General features: G+C 34.2%; 1 protein-coding gene across 1 annotated transcript in view; it reads left to right on the forward strand.

Moving 5' to 3' along the window:
- Positions 1–8667: 8667 nt before the first annotated feature.
- Positions 8668–27452, forward strand: part of LOC128213277 (carboxylesterase 1C-like) — a 36526-nt gene continuing 17741 nt past the window's right edge. The window contains exons 1-6 of the mRNA XM_052918873.1: positions 8668–8986; positions 17742–17903; positions 24512–24656; positions 25155–25340; positions 26304–26506; positions 26849–26993. Coding sequence (XP_052774833.1) covers positions 8765–8986; positions 17742–17903; positions 24512–24656; positions 25155–25340; positions 26304–26506; positions 26849–26993 — 1063 coding nt within the window. The 5' untranslated portion in view covers positions 8668–8764. The remainder of the gene's footprint in view (positions 8987–17741; positions 17904–24511; positions 24657–25154; positions 25341–26303; positions 26507–26848; positions 26994–27452) is intronic.

Consider the following 27452-nt stretch of genomic DNA (forward strand, 5'->3'; position numbering starts at 1 on the left):
GACTCAGACTAAAACCCAACATAAAAACTATTTTTTTTGCGATATCAAAGACACATTCAGATTGACCAATTTACATGATGATTGTGTCTAACTTTTGGTACTAGAGGCTTTACAAGCCGAATGTTGTCGATATACCATAGGCAACGAAAAACGACCAAACAAACTAGCTCATGATGAGCAAGTTTTGTTCTGGTGAGCTCTTGTTTTTACCATTGTAGAATTAAAATCGATCCACCATCATATCGTTAATCAAACTGATATTTGAAAAAGAAACCCATCGTACATTAAGTCCGAGTTTATGGATAAAAATCTGAAATGGTCGAAAACCAATTGCCCAAAACTCAGATACTCAAAGGGTACAGAAAACAAAACGTTTAAAGTAATGACTTAACTGAGCATGTCACAATCATATTTTGTCATTTTATTAAGTTTTAGAAAATATCTGTTTAAGTCGATTATGAAACTAATTGTGTGATTTGCAAATTTGTAACATTTGATATTTTAAACCCAGTGTTAATACGTCCATGCAAAAAATAATGTAAGTGCTCGACTTATGTCGTCTCCCTGGCGAAGTGCGCTCATATTGGCATCAACGTGGAACCAGGGTAAGGCAAATATAATCCTATTGTCGTGGGTGTTACATAGACAATGCCCGGATCTTATTAGCGGTCTATATCCGTCTTTATTTTCCAGACTGTCCCGAGCACCCATTATCTTGGGCTTGCAATAATCCATAAACTAATTTCATTACCTCTTGTATTCAAAATTAGGAAATAAGAATTTTCTGCGTCTTACAGAATCATACTATTGCATTGTGCACAAACTTCATTCTTTTCTTTCCGCATGTTCTTGTCGTTTTGCATTTCTAGTATCCAATGCAAACTACACGAAAGAATACAGCGTCATTGAACGCTTTAGGTTTTGTTTTTGCTGGGTGTTAGTTTTGTTTCGTATGATATTTTTCTTGTTCGTTTGTTTATGTCAGTTCAATACGTAACTTTAAATGTGTCTTTGATGTACTGTAGCTCCTTTGTCCCTTTGGTTGTGTCGAGCAGTCTAGTTGCTGTAGGCTAGCTTGCCACAGCTTTCCGTTTCGTACCGGTCGTTTCTTTTTATTCAAATGCGTATTCGGTGTTGTTCTATTTGGGCTGCTGTTAAATAATATGCGTAAGTATATACCAGGAATGTCGTTAAATCGATCCTATTTTCTTGCTACCAAAGTTACTTACACTCGTCTGGTAGTCATGTCGTTTGGGAGTAATTGCAAGAACGTAAATGCTGGGTATTTCAAATATATACTAATACGAAATTGCGAAAATAAACCAACTTGCGACAGAAGCAGAACATAAGAGAACGAACACGAAGTGCATTAGCTTGGTGATAAGTTTGATATCTTCAAGCTTTTTTGCTTGCTCTGGAATCTGCGATCGTATAAATCATATATTGTTTCATTTTCTATCTCATTTTAAAACAAGTGGTTATATCCAGCACGTTCTTATAAGCGGGCCCGCTTAAATGCGATTTTGATGAATGAAACCCATTACTGACATATGTAAAGCGTATGTGATGACGTCCCTGATGCTAATGACTGGTACGTCAAAGACTCTAGGATTGTGCCCTCTGTCTAGCTTCTATGTCAATCACGTTAGCGCAATGTGTGATCATTTTGTATTCAACAGATTCTTTCGATTTCCGTTGATTTTACACCTATCGTAATGAAAGCAATGCATTGAAATGGAATACAATATAATAAGATATGGGCACGCTTAAATGCGATTTTAATGAATGAAACTCATGACTGACATTTTGTACTTACAGCGTGTGTAATGGAGGTCCTGATGATAATGACTGATAAGCCAACAAGTCTATGATTATGTATACTGTCTAGCTTCCGAGTCAATGACGATAACTCAATTAGAATCATAATTAATTTCGCTGTGAGAGTATTTGTATTTACCAGACTCCTTTTCATCTTGTTAATCTGACGCTTAATTTCAATTTCAAAGATTGGATTGAAATAGAATACAACATCATGAATCATGAAATTCTTGAGTTTGCATCAGCACACACAGTGCAACACCGTAACTTATGTTTAACATGCATTCATGCTAGGAGGTTCTGGGTAAAGTAGCACCTTTGTAACATGTAGAATGTTCATATACATTGCTCCTCAAACAAGTTGAAATTTCAGCGTGTTTGTCATTTTCAATATTGGCACCTTCATTTAAGTAAATAAGGAAATTATGTCTGACGTATAGATCTGCCTGGTAAATTTAAAACCAATTCTGCAAACTTACAATAAATTATAGTCGTTTGTAACCACATTTCTAGACACCGACCTATGTAGAACTATTGAAAAAAACTTAGATTTAATATGTTCACCGCACTATTGTCTCCAAACCAACAAAATTCTTAGCGTGCATCGAGTACCAGGAAGGATTGCCTAGATACCTGTACGTCTACGCCTAGGAGAAGTCAATAACAACATACATACCTAATTTCACAATGGTACTCAAACGATATACGTCCAGTAAAAAAGAAATTATCAGACTTAAAACTAATATTTATCGTACTCATTGCCCTACCTTCCGAAATAAATACGTCCACTTGCATACACGCGTATTTAGCTCCGCCTTCGCCTACGAACATAAGCATACAATTTAATGTCATGCCCTTATGGAAATTAAACTATACCATTCTACTGTTATTTTACATAGTACTATGTTTTATGTAAAATTGTGTACATATCCAGCCTCAAAGGGTGAATACATGGCGTTGTATTCCCAGTATTCCCTTGCCTAGTCAACATTCCGTCGCCTTGCCAAACACTCCGGTGCATTGTCAACATTCCGATGCATTGTCAACATTCCGGTGCATTGTCAACATTCCGGTGCATTGTCAACATCCCGGTGCATTGTCAACATTCCGGTGCATTGTCAACATTCCGGTGCATTGTCAACATTCCGCCGGTGCATTGTCAACATTCGCAATACGCATTGAATAGTAAAAGTATCGATCAAAATGCTTACATGACCATTTTCGCATAGTCTTCATTTCACACTTCTGATATTTTGCTAATTTTTCATAGCTATGACGATGCACATTAAGTGATATTAACGTTTTAGTGTGTGTTTACTGCGTGATAAACTACGTCATGAATGTAACGACGTTCATCAATGTTTTGCATCGAAGAGGGAATAAAAAGCAAACATAGCTTTTCTTTCTTTTTAATAAGAGTCTAAGTCGCTTTTAAAGGCATATCTATGTTCTTTTGTCGAAGTTTGATTGGTGGTCTAGTTTCGAAATGTGCAACCTACGCTAGTCAAACCATGATAGAATCCATATTAAATTATTCGCAAAGTTCATACAAACGGTAAAATAAAGCAAACGAAACATCAATGACATAATCAATAGGCTAATATCTATCTAATCAACACATACACACGGATCAAATCGAACAAACAGTACAGGAGAGAGACACAACGTTATAATAAGGAAAAACTAATCTTGATCTAGATAATGACTTATAAAATGCGTGTTGTTTGATACTATATATGATATTAATAATTTATGAGATTCCTGAGTACCTGTGGCGTCAGAGTTGTTATTTTGTTTGGAATGCGTTGTTACAGGTTTTATACCACTCACATTGTTGTGTATCTTTTCATTGGGTACCATGTTTCTCTTGTGTTTAAAGGCACGGCATTAAGTGATGCATATGTAAGGTTGATTCAAATCCATATCGTCATTGACTTCTGAAAATTAGTGATATTAAAAGTGACTAAAGTATGTATTGTGCATATAATTATAAATTGATAATTGTTAAATTATATATTAATTAATAAATTCGAACGACGAAGCATTTTTTAAAATAATATTTCGAACCTGACCAAATTCAATAATTTTAAATCAAAGCTATCTGAAGTGCGTTTGAGAACTTTAAAAATATGCCCGTTGAAATAATGTGACCAGTTCAAGAAAATTAAAAAGCGGACTACCGGGGCAAACATGCATTATCACCGCAAAAGCCTGGAAACGGGCACCGGAAAATCCCAATTGATGTGTAAATCCCAGTACGACTAATTATTAGAAAACGGTATCCCCTATTGAGAAACTCTACTATGCCAGTCTCGTGAAAATTAAACTTTAACATGTTTATTTGGCATTGACATTCGTTGGCATGGTCACAAAAATCATGACTTATAGCATATATTTGAAATTTTCAAAATTTATTCGCGTTTAATGTTACAGTATTCTTAGCTATGACCGATTTAAAGCAAACTATATTACATAACATTAATATATAAAGATAATAACGGCCATGTAAAGAATTGACATGACTAGCTATATTTATGTGTGTATTATTTCGTATCAACGCGATTGGAAATTACCTGAATCAAACACAAAGCAAAAAAACAACAACATAAAAATGCAAACACATATTCCATCAAGAATGTATGAAAGCACAAATTGGCATAAAATGCGAACAGTATCGAAAATGTGGCTATTATAGTAATTTCTTGACATGTTTGAGAATGATGCTGCTGTATACTTTTGACAGTTTTATGTCGTTCTCTGTTATCTCTGTCCGATAATCGAAAACAGTCACTTTGAAACAGGTAACAACTTTGGTACCTGTTTTCTTGATGTACCTTTTTTACTCTTTACGGTTATATCGCTGGAAGTTGGCAATTAAAAAAAGCGTGGTGATATTTGTTTTTAAGATTGTCTAAGAATTTAATGACACTGATGCTTTATCACATCATCAATTAGTACTTATCTATCGTCATACCCGTTCTAAACTAAAATTCCCAAATTTTATGCAGTATTGGAATAAATAATGCGACACAAAGCAGTAGTTTTTGGAGCAAAAAAGACAATTGACAAACGTAGCTTTACTCCGCTTTCGTTCCTTGTTTAGTAATCGATTGCTGCAGAAATGAAATCGGTTCCACTTATTTTCTTGCTTGTTTGTTGTGCTTTTCTGAAAACGTTGGCAACATTGACGGTAAAAAGTTTATATGAGTTACATTTGTTGGAAGAAAAAAAAAAATGAGAATGTCGTGACGGATCTTGACTTGGGATTTAGTTTCCTCGCTGTGAAAATACAAATCTAAACATACTTTATTTGCAATTGTCTTATCCAACACTTGACTACCCTCAATATATATACAAAGACATTCAAATTAAAAAGGAATCCCTTAATAATTGTTTAAGTTTCCAATATAGAGATACCATCACCACATTTTCGGTTTGTTAGTTTTGATTATCGTCGAAACAAAACATGAAGGATATAGGAGCGTGCTTGTTAGTTTGAAAGCTATCTAGAACAAGTGTGATATTCTTAAATCTTCAGGCAATTGGCATTTAATAACATTGATGAACATATAAAGAATAACATTCATATTCTGAAAATATCAAATCCAAATATACTTGTTTATGGAAGCGTTCCTGTCGCAATTTACAGAGCAATTTGCCAACACTGATCATAAAAGTGCAATAATTTTAAGAGACGGACACCCATGCACAGTAATTGATTGTTTTAAAATGTTTATATGCTTTTTTATTAATAAGATTTTTATCTTAAGATTTTTCCTTGGTTCTCATATTTCGAGCAGAGAGATAAAATATATGCATGACTAGATATTATTATAAAAATGTAACCTATGTTTACGGAACTCATTGATTTACCAAACGCATGCGTTCAGCATCTAATTCACATATAACTACAGAAACAAAACCCGTAAAATGCCAACAACATTAACGTAGTGTTGTGACATGCCCCAGGACGGGTCATACAACAATTAAATACAGCACAAAATATACAGAACCAACTAGATCATCTTTGTGTGCTACTGCTATGGCACTAAACGTGTTATTGTTTTACGGATGCCCTGATGCCGTGTCGGCATATATCTTTTTATAGTATCACTTGCATACAAATAAACCCGATAGAATAGTGCTTAATTAACTTCGTTAATTTGGTCAGTTGACAGCGTGGTCTTTATTTATGATCAGTTGGTTACGTGATTAGTTTTGCGGACTACTTTAGAAATAAATAGAAGACATTGTTGGTTTTTACTTCATTTGAACTTAAACAGCGTAATCTTGCAATGCCATCGAATAGTGTTATATTACCAACGCTCCTTTTTTCTAGTAAACATTGAGTTAATAGGTCAATGACGGCATTTTGATGACGCAGATATGAACAAAATATCAGTGTACATTGAGCAAAAAGATACGTCGTATTATATATCGACACTTGTATGTAAAGTAGTAATACGTGTATAATATTTCACGGCGCTTTTTTGTATACAGAACGTCATTTGGTTTAAACATGATGGTTGAGTGATGACCCCGGACAAGGCCAAATAGCCGTTAAGCAAAACATGACGAAATGAAAAACAACATACAGGAATCTGTTAATGGTCCTGATTTCTGCTAATCTATGCCTAAAATAATGATTTCGAAGCATGCAAGGTAAGAACTATTTCTATGATGATAAATCCTTCATTAACTTTGACAAATTCGCCTTGACATGTTGAGTGTATTAACTCTGTTTACAAAACAAAAATACCCTTTCAAAATTTTGTTGAAATGTTGTATGTGTACTTGTATGTGACAGGATATATAGTGCCATAGATGGTCAAATTTTATCTGGCTCGTCTGTGGAAACCAAGTTATTCTCTTTATACATGTAACTGAGATATGTTGAGTCACAAGCTACTTTTTGCACACATTGTAAGATACAAATTTACAAATCTAGCAGTTGTGAAAAGGTGTATTAACACCGTGTCTTGGCCTCGTTAATGTGGGCACAGGTATTACAACATATGTGAGTAATGTTATAACTCTTAAAAAACGATTTAGAAAAGCTATACTACTTATTGAATTGTATTACGTCATTCGGCATACGATCTACTTAAGTACGAATGTTCGACTTCATGTTGATTCACTCAATAAGTGGAGATTGACGTATTCGACTTCATGTTGATTCACTCAATAAGTGGAGATTGACGTATCCGACTTCATGTTGATTCACTCAATAAGTGGAGATTGACGTATTCGACTTTATGTTGATTCACTCAATAAGTGGAGATTGACGTATTCGACTTCATGTTGATTCACTCAATAAGTGGAGATTGACGTATTCGACTTCATGTTGATTCACTCAATAAGTTGAGATTGACGTATTCGACTTTATGTTGATTCACTCAATAAGTTGAGATTGACGTATTCGATTTTATGTTGATTCACTCAATAAGTGGAGATTGACGTATTCGACTTTATGCTGATTCACTCAATAAGTGGAGATTGGCGTATTCGACTTAATGTTGATTCACTCATTAAGTGGAGATTGACGTATTCGACTTTATGTTGATTCACTCAATAAGTGGAGATTGACGTATTCGACTTCATGTTGATTCACTCAGTAAGTGGAGATTGACGTATTCGACTTCATGTTGATTCACTCAATAAGTGGAGATTGACGTATCCGACTTTATGTTGATTCACTCAATAAGCTGAGATTGACGTATTCGACTTTATGTTGATTCACTCAATAAGTGGAGATTGACGTATTCGACTTCATGTTGATTCACCCAATAAGTGGAGATTGACGTATTCGACTTTATGTTGATTCACTCAATAAGTGGAGATTGACGTATTCGACTTAATGTTGATTCACTCAATAAGTGGAGATTGACGTATTCGACTTTATGTTGATTCACTCAATAAGTGGAGATTGACGTATTCGACTTTATGTTGATTCACTCAATAAGTGGAGATTGACGTATTCGACTTTATGTTGATTCACTCAATAAGTGGAGATTAAACCTATGGCCTAAACACATTTTTTTATGGCAAATACATCCAGCAAATGTGTCAATATTAAACATTTATTATCAATCCAATAAAAGTTTCTTCCTTTATGCATTGGGTATTGGGTACAATGTATTCTGCGTTTAAAATCAACAGTCTGATAGTCGTTAATTAAAGATATTCCTAGCAATACTGAAGGTCTTTGAATTTTTAGGCCATTGTTCCTCTTTATAACTTGGTTTATTTTTGAAATTTCGACTGATGAGCTTGTCCCTATAGGTTTTACTGTAATAATGGTTAAGTATACAAACATCTAACATTTTACATAACGTTTATAAATTCACTAAAGCATTTATGTGCCTATTTCAGTTGGTGTTGCTGTGTTATTGGTACGAGTGCTGTTCATGTGGTTTTTATTATATTTTAGAAGATGTTCGTTGTTGTTGTTCAGTTTAATTCAATCCAATCAAAACCTGGTTTATATATATTTAATTATTATTTATTAATGTTGCGACACTACTGATATTCAAGCAATCTTCGAGCGTGTCTTGCCGCATGCTGGAATAGGGTGTATGTATTTCATTGCCTCTACGTGATCGCTATGTTTTGTTATGATGTTGAGGGGCGAACTCCCAGCAATGCGATAGCCTTGCATCTGTTCTTTACATCCAGTCATCTACCACTGTAGGCTATAGGCGGTTTAAATATCTCTGAGCTACCGACATGAGCGATATTTGGTTTTTGTTACAACCGTTCGCTTATTGGTGACTTTATTTTTCTACTATCAGTTCATACGCTAGTAGAGTGATGTAGTTATGCGAGTTATGTTGAATGAGATGAAATCGCAGTTATAAATGATACTGGAAGTTATTAATTTACACATCATTTTGGGGATAAATTTGTAGTTTTATTTAGATCCTGTTGGAATGTTTCATTTGTCAAAATGACGCTATTCTATTTATTATCATACTTTTATTTTAAAATGCATACATTCCTGATATGTTTAACTTGTGCATTATACGTTGAGGGTACGGAGTATTCGATACGGTTAACTGATACGGGGAAAGTTAAAGGCTTTGTTGACACTGTGCATGGACATAAGAAAGTGGAGACATTCTTCGGTATCCCCTTTGCTAGTCCGCCTGTCGGAAATCTCAGATTAGAGGTATGTGTGAAATAGTATGGTTTATAGTACCTATACGTTCTGATACTGGCTATTTGAAATTGAATTGAATTATAAAGGTACAATTGTTTTCATTGCTTATAAAAACAAGGCTATTACATTGGTCACGGAACATTTAAGGTACTTGGCTAGCTCTGAATCAACTTATGGAAGTAGTATAAATTCTAGAATTTCATAAAAATGCATTAAAATTAGATTTGGAAGAAATTATTTCATGGATAGTTGTTTCGTGTGGATAAACATATACAATGAACGTATCCATTTTACCTTCAACATGTACAGATATGGAGTAAAATTCCCAGCAGAAAATTACTAATACACATACGAGGGTGTATGAATAAAATGGTTTCATTTAGCTGTCAAAATTATCAAAACGGAAAATGTTTCACTACATATTATTGTTCCGGGATCTGTTGATAAGTATCTCTTTCTATCATTTTCTAAAATACTTTAATTTACTTAGTTTTTCTTGTAAATATGGGAAGATACTACGATTTTCAGACATGGCTGTCTTAATTAAGTTCACTAACTTCAACAATTTGTGCAAATCTGGTACTAAATAAGGGGGTAAATAATTCAGAACCGTCTTTATAAAGACTCATCAGCATTGTTTATTAACTGGATTATATTCACTGCACATGTTATGCAAATACATTTTTATAGCTATAATTAAGTAAATGGCCTTCAATAGCTTCGAATGAACGAGCACTATCATCAAATATACGAGTATGTTGTACGATATACATGCATTTCTGCTATTTCATGCCAGATGAGCCAGTCCCTTGATAATTCTTTAACCAGCAATTACAGATTGGCACATTCTGTCGAACACGTTTCACGGCGGAAGTATCCAGTTTGATAAGCCAAACACGATGCTTAAATTAATTAATTGAAATCGGTAAATGTCGAATTGGTCCAATTGTCCTACCTTTTACTGTGTTAAAATTACTTACCAATTCAAATGCCAAACTTTGTCTTTATTGCTTGCTTCTCCAGCACTTAACACACACAAATGATGCCAAAATTGCCGAGGTGCATTCGTTTTAACTTATATCTCTACATCAGAACAGAAACTAATGATGCTGCTATAAGTGAACTCTTTATGTCAGATTTTCACTTACAGCGGTATGTTAGATAAAGTGATTGTCTTTAAATCAAACTAAATTAATGGGAAATAGATAGATAAAAATCTTCAGACGTTAGATCATTAGTGGATGCAGTTCCATGATAAATTGTAAAATGCATTTATTCATTTAAAAAATATTCGTACCATGTCAGCATGCTACATGCTACAGGTAAACATTCTAATCAATGCAATCACTACATAACCTTTTATTAACATTTGTATTGCGAACTATAATATACTTACAGTCGTTTCATTATGGCAAATATAAACCGAAAGTATAAACAAATATATCTACCCTAGTCAAAATACGTATGATGTATTTGGTTTTAATACACTTCAGTAAAATATTCACGTAGAGATTATTATTATTTTCTAACTTATCACAATATCATATATAAGGTTTAAATTATTTTAATTCAACTGGTATTGGGCATATTATGTTAGGTACCACGCCTCCCCCCCCCCCCCCACACCCTGGAAGAAAAGAAAGAAATTATTAGGAGCTCTTTCTGTATAGATGGTATATATAGCTTTTGAATAAATGACTGCCAGTTAAAATAACATTTGGTATATATCAGTTTTATTTCCTTTAAACCTTTGATCTGACATTGTGCACGTGCTCTTTAGAAAGCTCAATTTTTGATATTGTTTCATTTTTACTCGCCTTTTTGATTATTCATCGAGCATGTATCGACAAAATGCATTTAAACACTTTATAAAAATTTCAATCGATCTGTCCACTTAACTTCTCAACATAAACAATGAATAATGCATTCTTCATGACTATATTTCCTATTTGGGTAGTTAATATTGCGTGACTGTGGTATATGAATCTGAAGTTTCTAGAGCACTGTTTGAATACACTTTTTTGCTGACGTTTGATACTGTTTTTACAGTACCAGGATAAAAAACAAACATGTGCCTGTCCTTTATGAGGAAACCATTTAAATTAAGGAAAAAAGTAAACTAAAAAAATATTTATACTTTTTTGTTGAAGTGTCGGCTTTACACTTGTAACATAACTCACTGACAAATCTAGAGGTAAATACAATGAACGACATATTGGTTGCATAGAATCTTATGAATGCTTTTCAAACAGTAACATTATATTATGTATTATAAATGCCCAAAGCTGTCAGTAAACGTACAATATAGTAAAAGTAGTTAGATTGTAAAATATGAATATCACTATCTCATCTTGTCACCTTCTTGATACACATGCGAAGTCAGAAATTTATGATTTGAAATTTTTACCTTCAACATGCATAACATAAATCATATCAGCAATTTATAGGCAGGGGCGTTATGTCGTTTTAACAAGAGCGACTAAACAAAAAACAACGGCACATTAACGCCTGGTTGCTTTCATTCCAAATGTCATCTTTTCGCCATAGCGCCTTGTGGATTTCTTTCCAAATGTCATCTTTTCGCCATGACGCCTTGTGGATTTCATTCCAAATGTCATCTTTTCGTCATAGCGCCTTGTTGCTTTCATTCAAAATGTCATCTTTTCGCCATGGCGCCTTGTGGATTTCATTCCAAATGGGTTTTTTTCGTCATAGCGCCTTGTTGATTTCATTCAAAATGTCGTCTTTTTATCATGGCGCCTTGTGGATTTCATTCCAAATGTCATCTTATCGTCATAGCGCCTTGTTGATTTCATTCAAAATGTCGTCTTTTCGTCATGGCGCCTTGTGGATTTCATTCCGAATGTCATCTTTTCGTCATGGCGCCTTGTGGAAGCCATTCAAAATGTCATCTCTTCGTCATGGTGCCTTGTGGATTTCTTTCCAAATGTTATCTCTTCGTCATGGCACCTTGTTGATTTCTTTCCAAATGTCATGGCGCCTTGTGGATTTCTTTCCAAATGGCATGGCGCCTTGTGGATTTCGTTCGAAATGTCGTCTTTTCGTCATAGCGCCTTGTGGATTTCTTTCCAACTGTCGTCTTTTCGTCATGGCGCCTTGTGGATTTCATTCAAAATGTCATCTTTTTGTCATGGCGCCTTGTGGATTTCATTCAAAATGTCGTCTTTTTGTTGCAGAACCTGTAACATAACCCATCAAAGGTTGTTGTGCTGTTCGTTGTGTTACCCGCGAAAAAACGAACAATACTGGCAGAAATTAAAGTTTTACATTTCAAATTCTTAACAACAACAACCTTCATGGCATGAGTAGTTTCCCAACGTAATCCATAGTTCGTGATTCAATTTCTAGCGTGTAATCGATGTGTTGAAAGCGATCTAGGACAATACCAGAACCATGTCTAATAAATCACTATTTCATATAACCGTCCAATCATAAATAATCGCCTCTCATGTCTTTGTATCATGTCAATTTTAACATTTGGAAAGCTTGACCAAGTTTCTGGTGAAGTGATTGTTTGTTTTTGTGTTCTATGTCTTTGGCGTTGATCCCGTGCCACACAACGAGTTTTTTGTTTAAACATTCAACTGTTGGACTTGTATCTGTAGTTTTTCATATATTAGTTTTACATCGTGTACATTTTATGCACCAACTTTAGGGCATATCAAAATTCAATCAAGCCATTTTATATCGGGCCAGGACAATAGTGTACAATAATATAATATTTTAAAATATCCCATCAAAGAAACGTGACATAGTAACTTTTCTCAGTTTTATCAAGCTTCTTAATCTTAAAAGGCGGGACAAAATTTCCGGCTTCATGTTCATATAATAATTCAATATATATATATTGATATATAATAAACAGTCTTTTTTATCAACGAGTAACAACTAAAATATTATGCAAAGAATCCTTTTGAATTTGATGTTGAACCATGTCGAAAGTTTTGTAAACTTTTAATGTAACACATCATGCAATGATAAGTAGCTGTTAAACTTTTTAATAAAACTGTAAACAACCTATATATTATGCATAATGGATACCAATATATAATAAAAAAGATCACTATTAGTTTCAAAACAATGTTTTTAAGTCATTAAGTTTCTCGAAAAAAAATTAAATACGAATTCCACACTTGCACTGAGTTGGCAATTGTCTGCAACCAGAGCACCAGAAGACCCCGATGTGCTGAAAACGGCATTCCCAAATAGCACGCAGTATGGCTTCCTTAAGAGTACCATAATCACTGCCATTATGCTTATCACATGACCATGTTATATATAACGGGAAACATAGATAAAGATCGTAAATTATCTTTGATTTTGAATTTTCGAATTTCAACCTCCATTCACCTTGAATAATTGAAATTGAAATGTTATAAAAACCATCCCCAAAAAATAGAAACATTTTTTTAGAAAAAAAACTATTACATAGCTTAATTTATTTACTTCTTGTTTAAACGAAAGTATATAATTGATAAATGTACACAACTATATCTATTTACATTGATGATAAAAAATCTGAGATATGCCAATGTTTCCCCTACCTCTGTTTAATTAATTAATAGTTTCAATTGAACTTCAATAAACCTGTACGGCCTTCACATTGTGTCTCTGAACATGGCCTTTGTTTAGAATTTATTTACTCATTTGTCTATACCGTTTCCAAGGTACTAAGGATAACTCTTCCAGAATATAACGTGTGCTGATGTCGGTACAAATACACTTTACGAGCGGCATTAAACGTAACAAAACGATTGTGTTGCCATGGTGAGTTTGAAAAAACAACAACAACAACCTCACAAACACAATCGAAATTAAATTTACAGAAACATTCTGTATTAGAAATTAGGTCTTTATCTTTAATGCAATGGCATTATTGTACTTTAAAATCTTTCGATTTCTTGAAATAAGATGTAAAGTTGAATGCCAATGCACACAATCAAAGCATTTAATAGGTTGACATTTTGTAACCTAGTTTCTTCGAATTTGTAAGCCCACAGCAACATATTCTTGGCAAATCTAGTTCAGACGCCTGGTGTGACAGGCTTTGTGGGAACAATTCCTTAAGTGCCTTTGACAACTTAATTCTTTCTTGTTTTTATCATGTGTTTTTAAATCGAGCTTGAAGATAAAAATATATACATATTTTCTTTAAATATTTTTTTCTAACTCCCATAGATTTAATTCGATTTAAGAAGCATGTTTTCACAGCAAATAATTGAAGAAATCTTCTGGTATCTTTGATAACGACTGTAGGAAAAATTAAAGAAACAAAGTTAATTTCTATCGTTGTTTATGTCACTGTGTTTTGGTCAAACATTTCTTTCTGGTTTAAATCACAAGTTCACTTGACCCCAGGTGGGTATTGAAGCAATGGCTACAACAATAGGCAGAAGCAAGTGACTAAGTGGTTTCATATTACTAAACCAATACACATGCTACGTAGCAGGGGACACTCTTGTCTAGCGGGGTTAGAGAGGTCAACAGTAACTCGCAACTGTCCGTCTGTATTCATCCATCAAATGGCTAATATACATCGAAATGTTGTTCTTTTTGTGTGATAATTCATTGTGAGTGTACCGTCTGAATAGAGACCGTCGCGATAGAAGTGGTTGTTTACTAACCTTATGAACTTGCGGCTTTAAAGTGATACCATATAATTTGTTTCATTTTGTTTAATGAATTATCGAGCCGGTGTTTTGAATATGGTTTTAAACAATATTATCATTGATAAGAGTCACTCGAGCACGCATATCATTAGCACGAAAAGAATCTCAAACATCTTTGATGTCGGTAACTGCTGAAAAGTATTATCCTTGAATACGTTTCCATCCTCATCTTTATTGAACACGTTAAAAAATATGTAATTGAAATAAAAAAATATTAATGTATAAGATGAACACATATATTCATATTATTTAAGAAGCATGCAATTTGCATTAAGTGAAATTACAATAAATTGTATTAATGACATTTTCTACTAATCTCAGTTTGGTTGTATTAAATCATATTACATTCGTTTTCATTTTACCACGAATTGTCAATGATAAATTGCATAATATTTTCAATAAATGAATTATTTAGTAAGTAGTTAAAGGTTTATCAGTCAAAATTGATGTTTGTTATACATGTGAATGTATTGATTTTGAATAAGAGTGACACTTTAACTTTCGACTACTGGACTTGTATCTGTAGTTGTTCGTATAAATATTGTTACATGTGTACATTTTATGCACCAACTGCTAGGCAGATCAAACTTCAATCAAGCAATTTCATATCAGGCCAGGACAAAAGTGTAATAGAATATGATATTTTATTTAAAATATCCCATCAAAGAAACATGACAAATTTCTCAAGTTTTCTCAAGCTTCTTAATCGATTAAGGCGATACAAAATGTCAGCCCGTGTTGCATAACGATGGTCTGTACGTCTGTCTTAATTTGTTGTCTTGTAATATTAATACATATAAAATAAACGTACACTTACAAGGTCATCACAACAACTTATGCAATATAACGTTCTGCGAAACACACACATACAATATTCGTATGATTGCAAAGGTTTTTGACCAGTCAGTGAAAGCAATGTGTATTGAAAGTGAGAGCAATGTGTATTGAAAGTGAGAGCAATGTGTATTGAAAGTGAGAGCAATATGTATTGAAAGTGAGAGCAATGTATATTGAAAGTGAGAGCAATGTGTATTGAAAGAGAGAGCAATGTGTATTGAAAGTGAGAGCAATGTGTATTGAAAGTGTGAGCAATGTGTATTAAAGTGAGAGCAATGTGTATTGAAAGTGAGAGCAATGTGTATTGAAAGTGAGAGCAATGTGTATTGAAAGTGAGAGCAATGTGTATTGAAAGTGAGAGCAATGTGTATTGAAACCGACATTTGATGGAAAACATTGTGTATCCAAACTGGTTTTAGCGCGGTTTGTTCGCCCATTGCGTATCTTGGCCAGTTTCCGGGTGGTCACTAAAACCACTGTGAATTTAAACCGGTGCTTTGTCGGTCAGTGACAAAACCGATTTACGGGTGGTAAATGAGACCAGTGTGTATGTTAAACCGTTGCCAGGCGGTCAGTGAAACCAAGCTGTATTTAAACCTTTTTGGGATGATAAGTAAAAACACTTTATATATTTAAACCGGTTTTGGGGTGGTCAATGGAAGGAACAGTGCGAATTTAAACATGTTTTCGGACTTCTGATCTTACTCATTTCTCAATCCATGGTTAGTATTGAAATCAATTATGCGACGCATAATTCAGCATTCAGCATAGCAATTAAAATTGACCGATATAGTTATGTTTATTTTAGTTCTTTCATTTTCATTTCTCTAAAACTGCAAATGTATAATTTAGAAGACGGAAAGATATAGCTGTATTTTGTTTTCGTGTTTTTATTTTTAATTTACAAAACTGCAAAAAAGGGTATTCATCGATGCTGACAGATGTAGCTAAATCTAGTTCAATATGTCATTATTGATTTTTATCATGTTGATGCATTAGCAGTATAATACGGAATAAAAACAAATTGGGTGTGGGGCAAGACGGTGTGACATGAATGATAATGAACGATAAGCCAACAACCAGTTATTCTCCTAGGATTGTTCCTTCTGTCTAGCTTTCGTGTCAATCATGATAGCACAATATTAACCATTCCTCACTCCTCTGTGTAATAGTGTCTCTATTTACTTGATACATTGACATCTTTATTAAAATGACTTCTTATCGAGCAATTTACAGAATGATTCAATTTTAGGTGAAGAGTGACGTTTTAAATTAATCTTTTTTTAAGAAAAAACACAGAACAAAATTGTGAAGTAGGTTTATGCATTCATGTATCGACTACAAAATCGTTAGTATACACTTTTTGAATGGCTTGCCGGTAAAAAAATAAATATGTGCACTCGGTCGTGGAAGGACCAAGTAAACTACTGCCGAGGCTGACAAACCTTTCAATAAGAGTTTAATCACATAAATTTAGAAATATATTTCAAAAAGTTTGAAAAAAGATTTACTAAAATATGCCATTATAAAAATGTCCAGATGCGTCTAAAAGTATACCGGGCTCCGGCAATCGGTAATCTTCATGACATTTTAGAGTGACTCGCCTTGTTGCTACCTTGTAAAACATAAAGAAAGAACCGCGTACATTTAAAGCGCAGTTTGATGTAAAAACTCAACTTGTATTTTCAATTCAAGAAGAACGATACCTTAACGAGTAAAGTATGTACACTTTAATAAGTAGAAACGTAATCCAATAAAGTTCTGTAAAATTATCTACTTAACATAGCAAAATGAAAGATTAAGCAATAAACTAGTTAAACCACAAAAATATATTGATCGACTTCCGGACTATTGAGCAGTCATAATAGCAAAGAACAACATTGACGGGCTAGTTTAATAGGTAGTCTTGTAATCAAATCAATTTCAGCATGCATAAAGTAGAACTATTGCACTTAGTTAGAACGACAATAAACATTATGTAGTTTTTATGCCTTGTTTCTTTCGATACTGTTGATATCTCGCTCAAATGTCAACATTGAACTGGACATTAGTTAGCCGTATGAAATGCCCATTGTACATATTACATAACTGGAAATATAGAGCTAAAACTTACTTTCTGATTTTATGTTTTCAATATGTATAAAGCAAAATAATTGACTGTCAAATGGTAAACACTGTTGATGTTATTGTCCCAGAAAAAGCAAAACCATGTAGTTATAACTAGCCTCGTTTTCCAGCCACCAGTCCCTGCGCAACAATGGAGCAACATCCTTGATACGCTAGAGTTACCGTCCGCTTGTCCACAGCCACCAGAGGGCGTTGCCTACATCGAGTATCACGTGCCGGGTTTCAACAGGACAAGCGAGGATTGTCTATACCTGAACGTCTACCTTCCGAGGGTAAGGCGATATCAAGCTAAACGTCTCTGCCAAATCTAAGGCAATATCAAACTGTTTTTATGTTTATCATACAATTTATTTCATACCTGATAACTTTCGTCTAAAATAATGTAAGATTTAAACATAAAATAGGGATATCCGGAAATAATTTCTGTATAACACTGATTCCGTATCTGAAAGTAGCCTTTTTTGAATGTACAAATCTACTTCTGAAAAACTACGGAAAAGTACAAGGACGAGTGATGGTTTTGATTGTAACTATATTTTCAATGTGTCTACAAGGTATTGTATACATACAAAATAATATAAATATTATGATAGTCGGTTAATATATAGAATTGCATAATTTCTTCGTCTTCTTTTTTTTCTTTCTTCTTCTTCTTCTTCTTCTTCTTCTTCTTCTTCTTCTTCTTCTTCTTCTTCTTCTACTTCTGTCTTTTTCTTCTTCTTCTTTTTCTTCTTCTTCTTCTTCTTCTTCTTCTTCTTTTTCTTCTTCTTCTTCTTCTTCTTCTTCTTCTTCTTCTTCTTCTTCTTCTTCTTCTTCTTCTTCTTCTTTCGCGTCAAGTTCTGTCATTGTCCGTATGGATACGACATAAACAACTGATACTACAGGGAAACTTCAAGGAGCCAGATAATTTTACCATATTCCTTTCAAGAGACCCTCGGATGAAGACACACAACGGGAAACACAACACAACATCAGCAGTTACACAATCTGAAATACCATTGATAATAAACGTTGGGGTAACCGCCCTTAACGGTTAGTGAAACCCGGATCTCACCTGGAGTTATTCAATGTTATATCTTACAATCACAACAGCGAATCCAAGAGTAAACGCATGCATTCCCATTCCCTTGATGAGGACTGAAATATGGACAATTCATTTTTTGTATTTCTTATACATTAACAATGTCTTCTAGGTCATTTTGGAATTATTAATTTCATTTGAGGAGACCAAAATGTCAAAACATTAGAACGTAAACGAATTGTACTTTGATTGAAAACAAATGACGCTTCGTTGCATGAACGCCCGGTTTAAGAAGTCTCAAGTGGGACAAATTGACAGACATCTTATAAAATAAGTCCTTGGCATTTTCAAATTCTTAATCACACGTCAAAATAATGTGTGTCAAATTGTTTAAAGTACAGTACAGTTTGATTAAATCGAAATCGCACGCAGCTGATATTAAGACTTACTTACATCATGAAAGGTTTAGTCAAAGAGCCCTTGTTTTATCACATATGGAAACCGTTTTATATAACTCATATTTTGAAAGGTTCTAATACATTAGCATGTTGCCCAACGTAAAAATTAGCACCTTCTCCTTAAACTTGCCATTTCTGTTAATTTTTATGACGATATTTCTTTTTGCTGACGGTCTTAAGCCAGTGTTCGATGAATGCCAATCATAAGAATACTGTAAAATGTTATTCAACAGCATCCAGTTTCCTTGGTTAGCTTTACGATAAGTACGAGTGTGGCTCGGATTTAAATGCATTTGTTAAGAACTAAATTGTTAGATTTTCTTAAACGTATCGTATACGTACAAAATAAAAGAAATACTATATTAATCTATTAATCTATTGGATTGAATCACTCCTCGTTGCTTGCGTAAAGTTACGTAATATTCCCAAATGGACATTCCAGATATAACAGGGACAAATCCAAAAGATAAAAATAGTTCACCATAAATCCTCATTCGGAACTCCTCGGCCATTTTTATCGAAAACAACCTCGGATGTATATGAACGGTTTACAATGTCAGAAATCGGTACACTTTCACTATGCTGCAAGTAGATCGCGTAGTCATTCACTTAGGGCAGTTAAACTTCATGACTTAACTCTTGGGAATCTTAATTATCTTTGCAATAATACACCACACTGGCAATCAGTTTAAATTAAGACTTACAAATACAAGCTAAAACACTTAACTACATTTGATTAATATTATACTTCAAAACGAACTACTTTTACTGATGTACCGGCATACATCCGAGGTTTTCTATAAAATTGGCCGAGGAGCTCCGAATGCATAAATTCTGTAAAAAGACTCATGGATAAAAGCCCAAAAAACACAAAACAAGAAACACATCGCATATAATATATATGATCTAAAATACCGTAAATAATAATTGCTGTGGTGACCGCCTTGAAACGGTCAGTGAAACCAGGGATTCTCTTGGGGTTATTCAAAATAAACAAGAAAAAAGTTGATGCATAGCATCAAGTCGGCGTAATGAAATTAGAAGAAAAACGTGCATGCAGATAACCCAAAATAGTTATTATTTCAATGTCAATATATTTTTATGTTGGGTGTATATATGCTCGAAGGACATTATGGTTAATAATATTGTTACAATAGTTTAAGCCCGGAATAATAGATATTCTGTTTTTTTTCCAAGCTAGTCCTCCGGTTAAAACTAAAATATACCAAAAATATACATACGCTTTTTCGGAAGAAATAGAGTCAATGGACTAATACATATATTTCAATCGCATGGCATTCACCTTTTATTTGTACCGGCATGTTATGTGAATTCCTTCCTTTATATATTGTTTAAGTTTTTGTAACACATTTCACTCATACGAGTATAGAGAACGGGAAAAAATACTATACATCAAGAGGGAATTATCTAGAGTTCATTCCTTCTTCGAATGACATTTATAAAACAAACAATTAAGCTCAATGTTAATTTTTCAAAACTCGGCATTTTTGCTGTCGCCAAGGGAGATAACTGCGTAGGAGGTTTACAAGCATAAAGGATATTGTAATAGTACCGTGTAACCTTCATCTATTTTGGCGGAAGTTGGTATCAATCGGAACACCTCGGCCTCTATCTATCTCGGAGATGGCCGAGTTGTTATGATTGAGTTGGTATTTAAAATGAAAATTTTCAATATAATAAGCAGGGCTATTATAATTTAAGTTTTCTTTATCAATTGAAGTGTACAGTTTTATAAAACTTACTAAACTTCATATTTTATCAAGCAACGTGGAAATTATTGAAAGCATTGTTCTGCAATTTATGAACTAGTCCCTTAGTTCGAATATTTCTAAAGTAATATCAAATATAGCCGGCGACTAATAAAACAGTTACAAAAGCGAATCCAAAAGAAAATGCATTCATTATGGCTCCGTGCCTTATGCCATGGTGCTGTTATGGTAATTTACCATCGACGCAATGCCCAGATCATTTATAAACTAATATGAGATTTTCCCCTGAATTCGGTCATGACCAGCCTAAAATTTAACTTGATTCTTTCTTCCTCTTCTTCCAATCCACTTATCTAATTCGTTATACATTCGTGCTAATTTAAAAAAAGAGAATGCTACTGAAAATATTTTTTTTCTGCCTCAGATGTTTGCTTTCATGAGTACATCAAACATATATTTTTTTACAACAGACACAACTTTTACAACCTTTGACCTACATTGCCTGGTAAAATGTTGTTTACACTTTTGCTTCTATAAAATGACAGATAAGGAGAGAGGTATAAAATATAAGCTCTAAGCTATCTCCTCAACCCTAATTATCATGTATGTAATGTATGTATTTTCTAAATGTACTTATATAGATTAAATATTGTTTAAACCAAACTAACATGGACCTGATAAATGCTATATTGAGCAGTATTTTGATACATTATATATAATTATATTTTAAACGTCATTCTGGATTAATTTTTTTTGAGAAGGCGTTTACGAAACGACATAAATATTAAAATGTAATTCGACTTATATTTTAATTGCAAACAATTGACTGTTCGTTACAGGAACGCCCGATTTAACAAGTCTCTAGTGAGACGAATCGACAAGCATCTTATATTATTAGTCCTCTTGGCATTTTCACGTTTTATTCACACGTCGTAATAGTGTGCGTCAAAGTATAGTTTACATAAAAGAAATCGGAATCGCGGCCAATACAAATAATTATTTCTAATATCTGCAAAGGCTTCTATTTCATTCCAACTTCAGCGAAACCCGTTTTTTCGGATATATCTAATAAGTTCTGGCAGAACAACATGACAGCAGAATTTATTTTGTTAAATGGAATCGCTTTAATGGTTCTTCCTTTGTTCAAGTAGTATAGCTATTTATTTATCACATTTGAAAAACTCATACTTATAACGGTTATTATAGCATAATTGTTATAACGATATTTTATGAACAATACAGGTTTAATACTTCTTCAGACTACAATGTTTAAGACTGTTTAACTTTTATTGCAAAATGTCGGGTCTGTTTAGACACAACTCATATGAATCTATGCTACATGTATGGTGGTAATTTACCAGTGATTATTCGCAATATCGTTTCTAAACTAATATGGAACTCACTAAGGTTGAATTTAGCTGTAAAAGTATTACAGAATAGTATATTTTGCTGACATAGTTACTTCATTGAACAAGTATAATTATATTTAGGACATTTGGGCACGTGTTTATTTACATACATAAGTAATTCTAAAAAAAATGTTTTATTTAAGGAATAGTTTAAAAAGGGATCAAAATTTCAAAATATTTAAACGTCAACCGACTTATTTTTATTTAAATCAATTGACACGTCGTTTCATGAAAGCCCGATTTAACAAGTCTCTAGTGGGACGAATTGACAGGCCTCCTATAATGTAAGTCCTCTTGACATTTTCACACCCTTTTTATAACACGTCAAGTTAGTGTTCGTGCTGATACAAAAAATTACTTACGCCATCAAAGGCTTCCATTTCATTCAAACTTTAGTGAAATCCGTTTTCGGATACATCTACTTAATTCAGATTTACAACCTAAAAGCAGAATTTATTTTTGTTAGGAAGAATCGCTTTAAATGTAATTGCTTAGTCAAAGAGCCATTTGTTATCACATTTGGAAACAGTTTTATATTATTCATACTTATAAAGGTTATTTTATTTAGCACGTTGCCCAACGTATTATTACAAATTAGCGCAGTCTCCTTTAACAACGATATAGAGTTATTTCACGAGTGTCATAGAAAAACACATTTTCACGAGTGGCGAAGCCACGAGTGAAAATATAGTTTTTCTATGATCACGAGTGAAATAAAATACGACCTTACACTGAAATAAACAAATTATCTGTTTCTTTTATGCTTATTTTCGGAGTGTTATTAGTTTGTTAATTTATTTCTTAATTACCCCCTTTTTTGAAAAGGGTGTTATTTACGCCGCTACCGGTGGGGCGCCCCTCACGCAAAATTATAGCTGTCAACTTTTCTATTTCCGGTTTGTTGCGAAAATGTTCTCTGCTATTCATTCTTATAGTTTATTATTCGCTCGTTTTGCAGTGCAAAGCTTTTATGAACAGTAATCAATGAAGTTTTATAAGTGCACATATGTTCCAAAAAAATAACGAAAACACTTTTATTTTAAGCGTGGCATGAATACATAACCAAATTACTACGCCGCGAAATGAATGAAAATTTGGAAGGTCAAATGTGTTAGCAAAACAAATGCGGATAATCATTGGATTTAAACATTTTTCTTAGTTTTAGAGTGTGTTTCATGATACATGGATATTCAGTCATCTTACTGTCAGAGACCAATCAGTTTTGCTTGAAGACAGGTCAAGTTCAAGGTTATGATGAGGACAATGCTAGTTTGTTGACATATTTTGAGGCGTGGGTGGGGTAAAAAATTTCAGATTTTATGTAAATTGTTGTGTGAATTTTCCAGGAAGCTCGTTTTACGTATTACACAACAAACAGTTCAAAATACATTTGAACGATGATATAACATTCTTTTTATGTTCGAACAGTTGTTTTCGTCTGTAATTTGTTTGGTATGAAAGCAAATGTTCGAACATTCAGCTTCAAGATCAAGAAAACGTTTGAAAAACGGGATAACCGATAATAAACGGTAAGTTGTTAATTTCTAAATATTTCTAAAAAATTGCCAACATTTTCTGGTTCAAAGTTTTGATCAAGGGGAAGTAACTACAAAGGATTTTAAAAGTAGTTCTGAAAGTTGATATTTTCACTCCTTATTTTGCAGTGAAAATATCATTTTCACTGTTGTTATTTCACTGATAAAACCCCATATTTCATCGAAAAGCATGAAAGAAATCGTTTTATTTGTACACAACATAAAGGGAATTTGCGTTGACTTTGAATTATAAGAATAAAATGGTAAGTCATTTCATAATATCCGATGTCCTCCTGGTTCATGAGCACGTACATTAAAACGGTATGAGCCTTATCAGTTCTTGACCCGGTTGGTCTTCGACATAACTTTACATAAAGGGTTATTTGCCTTTTCAAGGAACGCAACTTCTTTCTCTCCTTGTGCTTTTTTGAGCTCTATTCAAAACGGTACGTTGGCAATAATAATCTCTGGACTCCACCAGTGACTCCGTTACATCAAAACTTTACATGCCTCGTGATTTCCTATTTCAGGTCACCCACCACCGCAGCCTCCCCGTGCAAATTTTCGGTCCCGGTGGTTCTTACCCACCACCACAGCCACCCTGTGCGTGTTTTAATTCATGGGGGCTCTTACCAGAACGGTATGGGCGCAATAATAATAATCTCTGGACACCACCAGTGACTACATTTCTTCAAAACTTTACATAACTCGTGATTTCCTATTTCAGGGCACCCACCACCGCAATCTCCCTGTGCTTTTTTTCATTCATGGTGGCTCTTACCAGAACGGTATGGGTGCAATGTTGGATGGCTCTGTCCTCGCTTCTCACGGTGTCGTCGTTGTAACCTTTAACTACAGGCTTGGACCGCTAGGTGAACATTCCTTCTTGATTTGGTGCAGTTAATTTGTCTTAGACTCACGCTTCAGTCTTAATTATTAATGTAATACAACAATTTTACGTTTATGACGCACGTTGGTAAAACGCTCATACGCCGGTCGTTAATGTTAACTTAAAATGAACGCTTAAAGATGCAACGTTGAACTTATCGACTGGTCACACACAATTTGAATGAATGAAATTAAAATGTTTAATATCGTTCAATTAAGAATTTTTTGTTAATTATATATCCGTGTACTCATATCTACCGATGGTAAAACTCTACTACTATAAAAAAATCAACGATCTGCTGATTTATCCATTGTATCTTCAATTTTACGATTTCTTTGGATTCATAATTTATCATTCCGTTTATCATTCCATCAGTTATCAACCACGGTTTTAACTTCTTAGATTGATCACAAAACATTAAAGCCTTGTAGTTGTAGTCGTTATGGTAGGCTCAATGCCAGAACATTGTTTTTCCTTTTAGGATTTCTTACATCCGCGGACGACAGTATAACGGGTAACTACGGAATGCTAGACATGATAATGGCGCTACAGTGGGTCCAACGGAACATTGGTCACTTTAACGGCGACCCAAACCAGGTCACTATCGACGGCCACAGCGCAGGGGGATGCAGCGTTGGACTTCTTCTTATGTCGCCACTTTCAAAAGGTGAGCCTTATCTTTGGGTAGTTGTAGCTAAAGCCGAACCCCCCATTGCTCGAACTTGATTTCCTCGAAGGCTCGAACTCCAACTAAAGGACCGATTTTTTTTTATAAATTTAAGCATTACCGCTTTGCTCGAATTTCCCGAGGCTCGAGGTATTTTCGCCGGTACCCTGGAGATCGAGCAAACGGGTTTCGACTGTAGTAATATGTTTGTAACGTCTCGGCTCGCTTCGGAAGGGCCAAATCTGGTAATATTGACAGCGAGAAACTCTAGTAATAATTGAAATTGCTTCAGTACTATGGACCAGTGTACCTGAAGAAAGTTAAAATATGTACGCAAATGTTTATATGTGCATAACATATTGGAAAAAACGAATGTGCTGCGGACTTCAATGGGATGCCGGCGTTTTCGTTGGTCTTAATTTCTAAAACAATGCGCATTTAGTTATACAAATAATTGTATCTGTAAAGAGTTCGATGTCCTCCTCTTGCGGACCGTAGTATATATTTACATGTAAACAGTGCTGCTCCGTCTGTGTCGATAGTTCGTTCATATGCGGTCTTTTTATTTTGTTATGAAAATGCGTTTGCCAAGTACCAAAACCTGCGGCAGACAACCGTAATCCTGTTATATTTGTTGCGTCCAAGACGTTTTTTTTTATAAGTACCAACGTTAGCTGTAAACCTTCATGTTTTTGTTCTTGGAAGAAAAACAGTCGCAACACAATCTATCATTACTTAGTTCGAGTTCGTTTTTGATAAAAAAATATTTGTTTCAAAGCTGTTTATGTTTTTTTTTATTCATTCTATTGTATTAATATTCCTGCAAGAAAATATGATTATTGAATTAAAATTTAGTTCGAGTGGCGTATCTGCTACATGCAATTTTGTGTGGTTATCAGTTTTGACTAATGAATCATCAATATTTTTAAGTTCATGTGGGATCGTGATCATTTTCCATTGAAGATCTGTTCCACCGAGTGATCCAGCAGAGTGGGTCACCACTTGCTCATTGGGCGGTCGAGCGTAACCAGCGGGGCCCAAATTTCGTCTATAACATTTTCACATCCACAATTGACTGTCATCGAAATTCTTCTACCGAAACCAAGCGATGCATTCAGGACCTAGACTCGGAGACGCTTGAACATATAATTATGGAAGATTTTGAGGTCAGATATGTTTTTTTTTACAAATTGTTGATGGACGCTAAGCATCCTCGATGATTGAAGTAGCGATGCCACATACAGAAAAGGGAGTGCAAGCACAATGATCTGTTAGTTGTAGTATATGATTTTATTCATTGGCTCCCTTTTGATCTAATTGATATGTTCAACGATCGAATCATTAGTCGATATATTGATCTATCATTGCTTGATTGATTCATCCATTCTCAATGAAATATGATCCTTTATGAATTATTTTATATAACTTAATTTAGTTTAAATATCTCTTTTTCTTGCTCACATTTACTTATTCAAGTAAAAGCATTTGTACCATTTTTTTTCCTTTAGTGGATGACGTCGCTGACTCCGCTGTACCGGCCGGTGGTGGACGGCCACTTCCTACCGGACACGCCCGAGCAGCTGGTCACTTCCGGTACCTTGAACGCGAACGCCGTCCTCACTGGGGCCACTAAGGACGAAGGGTTTACAGCAGGTATGGTTACATGGGAGTGTAAATTTAAATGAATACAACCTGTATATATTTTTTGACTGACGGCCTACTTATTCTATTTACTGATAGGTAATTAGGCACTCGATTTGCCGTTTAGTGATTTGTCATCTTCAAATTATTATCAATCGGTTGACTTTATGCCACGGTAACTGATTTAAAGTATTCAACATATATTGTCCGAGTAAATTTATGTCGCACAATCAGAATTTTACCAGATATGTTAACTTAATGCACATTTTGTCAAGCGAGTATCATAATTTATATTTATCATAGACTATTAGTTTAATTTATCAATACGGAAAATAGCGATGCTACACACCATTGAGTTATTTCATAGTTTGTTCGGCAAGACACATTTTCGTGATGTCTAATCTTAGTTATTTTCGCAATACTATTTAGTCTATTAAACCATGGATAAACACTCTTTGACGATGAGAACTT

This window comes from Mya arenaria, chromosome 13 (genome assembly GCF_026914265.1).
Source record: "Mya arenaria isolate MELC-2E11 chromosome 13, ASM2691426v1".
NCBI classification, from domain to species: domain Eukaryota; kingdom Metazoa; phylum Mollusca; class Bivalvia; order Myida; family Myidae; genus Mya; species Mya arenaria.